At 40.1% G+C, this 8745-nt stretch overlaps 1 protein-coding gene across 1 annotated transcript; it reads right to left on the bottom strand.

The window, feature by feature from the left end:
- Positions 1–1798: 1798 nt before the first annotated feature.
- Positions 1799–6619, bottom strand: LOC103583038 (protein tyrosine phosphatase domain-containing protein 1-like; the record flags this gene model as incomplete). Its single annotated transcript, XM_008564460.1, has 5 exons — positions 6304–6619; positions 5634–5805; positions 3340–3420; positions 2984–3102; positions 1799–1936 (listed from the first exon to the last, which is right to left on the bottom strand). Coding segments are annotated over exons 1-5 (826 nt in total), but the record flags the coding sequence as incomplete, so codon positions are not given.
- Between the last annotated feature and the right edge of the window lie 2126 nt (positions 6620–8745).

Here is an 8745-nt window from a genome sequence, read left to right as displayed (position 1 = left end):
ACCACGGGCTCGGCCCTTTCATAATTTAAAACGTGAATATGTACTACGAAATCATATAAACAGAGGCACACTTTAAGGACAATTATAATGACAACTTTGTAACTTTTACGCAGATGGTTATTATTGCACTCCCCTTATTGTGCAGAACTACATCTATCTACGTGTCTACATGGCCCTCCCTCCCTATGACTGAGTCCTGTCTGTACCCCAGAGATGGGCTGGCACAAGCAGTGGCACAGTGTAGGTGAGTGAGTGTGGTGCAGGATGACTGCATGCACTGAGTCGTTTACTCCCCTGTCCTTCTACCCAACTCCAACATGGAAGAAAGCCCATCTTAGTTCTATTTTCCACTCTCAACAACTCTTGAAAATTTCCATCAAATCTATCCACCCACTTTGTGCTTGGAACTTGCCAACCCTGCCATTTTTGCAATGCTGGCACATTCCAGCCTGGCAACCTCTCTACTAGGTAAGTTTTTTCTTTGGGGGATTATTCATGTTCATAGCCTACTTTACTTCCTGACAATTCTTCCAGACTTATGTCTACATTAATGTAAGTATTTTTCTCCCCACTGTGATATTTTTCCATAAGCAAGTAATAATATTAAGGAAGCCAGCCTTAATAGTGTAAACAATATATATTCTTATTAATTAACATCTAATTAAAATGAGTAACTAATGAAAAGGTAATAACTGATCAATTAGTTCAAATATAATAGCCAATTAATATTAAAGTAAAAGGCAAATCAAAGACACCCATGTAATTCACAAGTTTGTGAACATCCTGTTGCACATGAAAATCAGAACCTCTGGAAACTGAATGTTCACCAGTTCATAGTAGGGTACCACATATCTTTCTCACTAGGAATAGCAGATCTTTAAGTGTAAGTATAAAATATCAGCAGAGCTATCATGTGCAATGCCCAGGAAACAGTGAGATTTCAGCTTGATCCTAAGAACTAATGATCTCAAGCAGAGCTGAGTCCCATCCCTGAGGATGCTCCCAGGCAGGTGGGAGATCCCCTGGCAGGTGTACAGGTTCACTGTGGATGAAGTCAAGTTGCAGGTATTTAGTCAGACCAGATGACGATGAAGATTTCAACCCTGAGACCTTTATTTTTGCCCTAATACCAGCACTGTAATGAGATTCTGCTGAATTTTTAAGTAAAATCACTGATTTTTATATAGAATTCTAGGCTCAGATAGACTCTCCTTTGCAAACAAAATCCTTACACCCCCAAAAGTAGAAAGCACATGAGCTTTGGAGTCAGACAGTCTTAGATTTAAATCTCCGCCCTGCCACTTATTAAATGTAGCCAATTACTTAACCTCTCTCAAACTGCAGTTTCTTTGACTCACATTGTTGCTAAAGATTTTAAAAGGCAGCAAATGTAAAATGCTTAGAACATAATAGGTTAAACAATGCTTGCTATTTTCACTGTTATTTTGGTTAAGGAAAATTTCATTTTTTAGAAGATATTATGTATTAAAATGAGGTGTTGATTTTTTTTCATGTAAATAGGAAAATCGGAAAACAGAAAGGTCATTTACCTAGCTTTAGAAACTCATCTGTTTACTAAATATGATGAGCTTTCAGCCCTAAGTCGTTCAAAAATATTCTCACCAACATGTGGTCATTATTACTGTTTAAGATCTCTCAATTATCTTTTATTTGCTTCCACTTGACTGTAGAGCTTTGAACAGATTCTGAAAAAGATTTATCCTTAGAATTAGGAAGTTTTATTTCTTATATGTTTAAATATGCCTACAAGAAAATAAAACCAGCTCCTAGAATTTACCTGTTCGGCCAAGTCCTGCATGGCAATGAACAGCTACTTTTCCTTCTTGTAAGGCAAATGTCATCACCTTAACCATATCTAAGAGGGTGGTAAGAGATGCTACACCGTAATCCTTCCATCCAAAATTGTAGAAATAAACTAGGCCATAAAAAAGAGAAAAGGAAAAAAAAAATCAATATACAGAAAAAATATTTGCAAAGACATTTGAAGGAATCGAGTGAATTCATGGAAAGTATAAAGCCGTAAGCCATGTAGATCTCACTGGATATACAGGCCTAAAATAATAGGCTTTTTACATTCCCAGTAAGTTTATTGTTAAACATGTCTCACAAAGCATATCCTATATTATCTGAGACAGTTCCTACTGAAACTAAGCCAGAAAAAATTATGGAAAAGTAGAATTATAAATTAATGAAGACAATGATCCACACTAAAGTTACTCAGCTAAAGAAGAAAAGCATACACTCTTGTTTAAGCGTGGAAAAATGTCTAAATGGCTGACAGAAGGCTAAAGACAGTATATATATATATGTTTTCTACCTAGCGTAAAAAAAAAAGCTCGACACAAACTTCTTAAAAACAAGTTCCAAGATTGTACACGTTTATCCTTTCTAGCCTGGTTTGCATGGCACATATTGAGTGGATTTCATCCCAAAGGCTCCTGCAACTAAGGAGCCTCTGGGACTGTCACAAGAAGACTCCCTGGGCATGCCTGCAGGGGTGGGGCTAGCAGCACTAAAAGCAGGAATGTCCAGGTTCCAGTCCTGACTACCATTTTTAAGCTTTGTGATCTCGGGCAAGTCAGTCACTCTTTAAGCATCTATGGCCTCATGTATAAAATAAAAATAACAACAATATGTTACACAACTGCTTTAAGGATGAAATGGGATAATAGTGTCTGGCATACTGTGGGCATCACCTAATGTTAACCATTATTATTACAGGGTCTCCTCCCAATATCACTTTCACAGAAAAAAAGAAACTCTGAGCTTTCAGCAGCAATACTAAAGAAGAATGGCAGCATTATTTAAAGTCCAAGTTAGCATATTTTCATTTTCTATGAACCTTATTATAATGTAGCAGGTATTTATTTCCATCACTTTTTTAACCTAAGATCCCAGTCAATAAAGATCTCTGAGTACTGTCCTTGATAATTCAAGGAGAGGAGGGTGGGAAGGAACTTACTGCCAGCCTCCATGAAAGCTTCAGGAAGGTAAGTGAAGCCACTTTCTTGTTCCAGAGGGTTCCCACAGCTAGCATGCTCACCAGGGCGCTGCAGGTTGATTATTGTTTTTATGCCATGGCTTAAAGGAAAAAGAGCAATCAGTCATATTGGGAGCTAGCATTTTTTAAAAAAATTAACCATTTTTGGCCGTAATAAAACATTATTAATTACTCTCATAACCTTAATTTCTTATTTGAAATAAGCTCTTCATTGCCTATTATTAAAATGAAAGCTTTTGTCCACTCAAAGGCAGAAGCAATGAAAGAGAAAACACGACAGTTTGCTTACTAGTGTGTGTGAATGATGCAGCATTTACCTGAGGAACTGCTCGATGATGTGGTATCTCTCAAGGAGCTCAGAGGATGGCCGAGCCATGGCCAGGATGTTATCAGTGACCCTGCAGATGGGAGGAGGGACTGGTGAGATGCTCAAAACATAGAATGTCCCCACTCCAAGGACTGAGAGATGAGTTTTCTATAATTTCAATACCTCTGTAAAGAATATGCTCATACAAATTTGGCTTCAATTTTGCATCATGATTAGAGCTCTAAGCAATCCCGGCTTCTTTTTTTTTTTTTTTTGTCTTTTTGTCTTTTTTCGTGACCGGCAACGGATTGCAACCCTCAGTGTCACGCCCGTACTGGACCGGAACCGGCAACGGGATCGCAACCCTCGGTGTTGCCCCCGCTCCTCGCTCAGCCAGTGAGCCGCCGGTCTGCACATGGGATCCGAACCCTCGGCGGGAGCGCCGCCGCGCTTCCCAAGCAGCGCACTGTAGCAGTGCGCCACCGGGCCGGCCCGCAATCCCGGCTTCTTAAATCCCTGGAAAAAATTCCAGGACATAAAGTATCTGTGGATTCCAGCAAACTGTTTTAAAGGACTCTCAAGAGATTCTAGAGGACATGATGGAGAAACCTCAGCTGTGGTAAAATTAACAGTCTGGATTAGTTATCCAATGCTTAGTAACTAAATAAGGAAGGCCAACTGGGAGGCATTTTTAGTTACTCAGCTATATGAACCTCAGTTATCTAAGGTGTTAAATGGGGATAATAAGGCCTGCCTCAAAGGGTAGATATGAGAATTCAATACAATATGGATGTAAAGTCTTTAGCTCAAATCCTGGCACGTGGTTATGAATAAACGCTGAATCATTGTAATTTAGCAAAAAATATGGGCTCTGGAGTCAATCAGGCCTCGTTTCAAATGCTGGCTTTTCTACTTTCTATGAATTAATCTCTCTGGAATTCAATTCTTTTCTAAATGGCACTAAGAACTCACAAGAGTTTTAGGAAGATGAGAGAATAAGTTGACAGCCTAGCCCATAGCCAAATGGATGTTTATGGAATGAATGAGTAGACACAGGCCCAATAAATGGTGTCGCTATCGTTAGGTCTTTGAGCTCTGGCTTCATTCTGTTCTGCTCTAATTTCTCATCAGTGGCCTGGTGAAAGATACATGAGATAGTCTATTGGAAGTTGTGGGTCCCATGAATCTCAGAGGAATAACAGAGACATTAGATTAATAGGGCAGGATCCAGAAGGACATCTCCCCCTCTGGAACAAAGCATGAAATTTAACATGGACTCCAAGGTTTAGGACTCCCCAAATTTAATAGTACTTAGTATAAGAGGGGAGATGTAACTTGAAGGCGGCAGACATGAAAAAGACTCATGTGGTTTAGTCAACAGTAAAGCAAAAATATCAATGTGACCTTAAGCTACATTATCAGAAAATTTCTTGTCTATGCCTCAGGAATAATGTTTGCTTCTTTATACCACTCGTGTAATAGTGAAAGACCAGAATATGATCTGTGGAGAGCACTCATGGCAGTGGACCCCAGATTGCACCACTGCAGATGTGCCCAGAAAATTTAATACAAAGAAGTACACATTGCAAGTTAGATAAGCTGGCTGGCAAGTATCTCCTTTAAAAATGGTTTCTTGCTCTATAAAATAATTTACTACTAGAATTCTTTAAACAGTGAATTCCTCTAGTGTGTTTCAAATATGATTTGATTTAAAGGTATACCTGACTAGTTTACTGTTACTAATAAAAAGCAGTATGATTCAAGAATGATATTAATTGTACTTCCACACCGTAAATAATGCAAGCATCTTATGTCTGTCTACTGAGCTGAATACCTGTACCACTTCTATGAAGGCAGACCACAGTATGTTTGTGTGAAAATGTGTCCTTTCATACAGAATATAGTAACAACATAAAAGTGACGCTATAGCTTGTTTGTATGAAGCTGAAAAACTACATGTGTACCTTACAATTTTCTCAGACTTACAGCCGAGCATTTTTCTTATTTCTAGCAGTTTCTGAAATTTAAGAGCTATCTAATCACCCATTTCCTTACGATATTTTACATTCATCATTTCACTTAATTAAAACAACCCCCATGGTTCTGGTTTTCTTCTATTTGACAGATGAGGAAGCTGAGGTTAGCTAGGCTGAGCTCACACAGTTGGTACAGGGCAGAGAAGGACAGAGGCGAAGTCCTGACTTCCAGGCCCCACACTGCTCCTTGCATAGCTCCTGCCTCGGGCTCACACACGTCTTCCTTCCTTTACCCCACCCAGCTGCAGAGACCACCAGGACCATTTACCAGGATGAGTAGACCCCCTTGATGGCTTGCTCCTGCTCGCTCCAGCGGGCTGGGTTCTCATACTTGCATGCTCTGCCACCACACGCCATGGAACACGCCACATGCCCGGGAATGACATGCCGTAAGCGCTCGCCTACTTTTGTGTACTTTGGTGTTGGACGTCCTGCATTTCCTAGAACATACAAGGAAGGGAAGATTCAAAATTCCATTCTCCAAATGGAACAGTAACATGGGAAACAGCTTCCATTTTATCTCAGCATAGTAGAGGACAAGTTGATGTTAAATCCCCTTAATCAAGTCAAGAAAATAAAACTGTTTCCTTTTCATCTACATGCACTCTCTCTTAATATTAAAAAAAAAAAAGCTTTCACATATAATAATGTTTACGCATCATATTGGTAATGAAGAAGAAGAAAGTGTAAAAGCAGATCTTTTACAAGTGGATGAGTTTAATTCAAAAACTGCATTTTTAATGAAAAAACACAAAACATTTGGTAATTTTATCTCATCTTACATATCCACTAAAATTCTTAGCATAACTGACAGTAAAAAATATAACACAGAATTGACTGTCAATATTTAAAAGGGAATAAGCACAACACAGCCTACTCACATTCCCTAAATTTAAGTACAAAGGTGTGGCAAATTATAGGAAGAAAGAGAGCTTTACTTTTTCTCTCCGGTAAAGTTGGGTTTCCCTCGGCATGGCTGACGGAGGACACAGCCACCATCACCTGGAAAGAGGATGAGGACAGCAGCTTCGCGGCTGGGCCAGACCTGTGCCGGGCCTGTTGCAGTTGCACAACCGCATCCGAGGTGGAGTGCCGGCGGCCCTGGAGAAAGGAACTGAGGAAATGCATGGCTGAGGGCCAGTGGGGTGAGTCCCGCACCTGCATGGCACTGGGCTCCAAGGAGGCAAGAGCTGGCAGCAGGGTGAAGTCAGTCCCGGCTTGCTCAGTGAGGAAGTTACACGGAGATGGGAGCATTGCTCGGTATGATCTAAGAACTATTCAGGATAGGCTGACTCGTTGCCATAGTAACAAACAAAGAAACTACTGATTCCCACTTAGATCTGAACAGGCAAAATCCTGTATGAACGAATTATGTTTTGGACAAATTATTCAAATATAGGGAGGAATAATATGCATTTTAAGTAGATTACTCCTAAATCTAGACTACTCTTATTTTGTTTCTCTTAAGTACATAACAAATCTGATTGCTCAAAGAATTATCTCAAAATATTTTAATGAATTTAGAAAAATGTCTTCGTGACACAAACACTGCCTTTTACACACATATTAAAAGGTTTATATTCTGTTATTCCTTTCATAGCTATTCTCCAGATATTTTGAAAATGATTCTTTCTACTCCTCTCTGGGACAGGCTGGATAAAAGTTAATTGTAATAAAGGAGAATATGCTAGATACCTTACACCATTATTAAAAGATCAATTTTACATAACCTACTCCCCCACCCCCATATTTTCTTGGTAGAACTGCTAAAGAAACACTTGGATAGAACAAATACATTTTTAGAGCTGATATAAATGAAGACATTTAATTTCATATTTTTATTTCCAGAATATAAAAACCCGATTCTTGGTTATGCTTCTATTGGATAGTTATAGTAGCAATGCTTCTCAAAAACTCAAAAAACACAATTCTCTGCCATTTGTTGCTATGAAGAAAAAAGAAGCCTCAATAATGTCTTGGCGGGGGCATTTGAAGAAAATTCACTAAGTATTACATTTTTTAAGGAACTGAATGAGGAGGAGTTTGCAACTTGAGGATAAAAGACGTAAAGAAAACAGAAACTGCAACCACCACCAAGACGCTCATTGTCCGCCTCCTCCCGTGTTAATGTCAGGCTGCGCCTGCACTCACTCACGCTCACTCTCTCTCTCTGCACAAATGGTATTTCAGTTGTGTGCAGACAGAAACAAACTACTTCCATAGATAAGGCTCTTTTCCACTTTGCTTTATTTTAAAGATGACTAATGCTGTAAATGAGCTACTTTCAAAATTCTGCCCCATCTCCCCAACAATATATACTTTTGTCAAATAAGAGAGACAGAGAAGCCCAATTTGGTGCCCAAGTTCCTACTCCATGTGTAATATCGTGCCCTTGTTATTTAGTACATAGCAATAAAAAAAACCCTTTTTAATGTCACCAATCCAGAAAGAATAGCTTCCCTTGTCTGGGCAAACGATCTGAGGAATATTCTAGGCAAGGCCTGTATGACCCTCAGGGCAACACGGGAACAGAAGCTGCACAGAGGTTTGTATGAGAGAAAAGCACAGAAGATATGGCAGGAAGTCAAGGTAGAACCTGACAGCAGGAGCCCCTAAATGCTCAAATAAGGAGTTGTATGTTTGCTGTCTGGGTAATGAGAGTCTGAGAAGGTTTCTGGGCGTCTCTGTGCTTCCAAGTGGGTGGCATTTGGAGAGGTTAACACAGCCCTGGAGAGACACAGGTGGGAAGTCCACGCAGTGGCCTGGATAGGAAAGAGGCTGTGTGGATGGGGGACACTTCAGGGGTGGACTGCCATGGTGCTAGAGGACAGGGAGCTGGAAGTGATGCTGGGACTCCAGCTCAAGTGAGCAGTGAGATCGGGCAACTAGTTACCACGGGAGTCCTTGCACAGAAGGTGAGAGAGAAATTGGCAAGCTCCATTTGAGAGGCAAGGTATTTAAGGCAACAACTAGGAGGTCTCAGCCAGTGTGTGATGCCTGAAGAACCGGCATCTAAGGATGTCCACAGAGGAAAGTCAAAAGTGACTTTGCTTTTAATTGTACTGAAAAGGAAAACTAATTTGATAAGGTGTAGGGCTTATTCGACTAAGTTAAGGAAGAAATGGTTTATATATCACCACGAGAATAATTTCTGCTGTGAAATCTTGAGAACTGGACTGCCCTCCAATAAACATATAACAACTGAGCTAACCCATGTAACTACACAGTCAGCGTCTAAGGAAGTCACACCTGATACAAACAGGAATCTGCAAGGTGAAAGCAGAGCTCTCAGCACGTTCACTCAGTGTTCCCAACAATAAGGCACTGGGAATACACCTTGCATTGATCTGACAGAGGAAGTTAAACTTTGTCCACCTATG

The sequence above is a fragment of the Galeopterus variegatus genome, unplaced genomic scaffold (genome assembly GCF_000696425.1).
Source record: "Galeopterus variegatus unplaced genomic scaffold, G_variegatus-3.0.2 Scaffold19209, whole genome shotgun sequence".
NCBI lineage: Eukaryota > Metazoa > Chordata > Mammalia > Dermoptera > Cynocephalidae > Galeopterus > Galeopterus variegatus.
The sequence above is the reverse complement of the archived record's forward strand: the minus strand, read 5'-3'. Positions and strand labels throughout refer to the sequence as shown.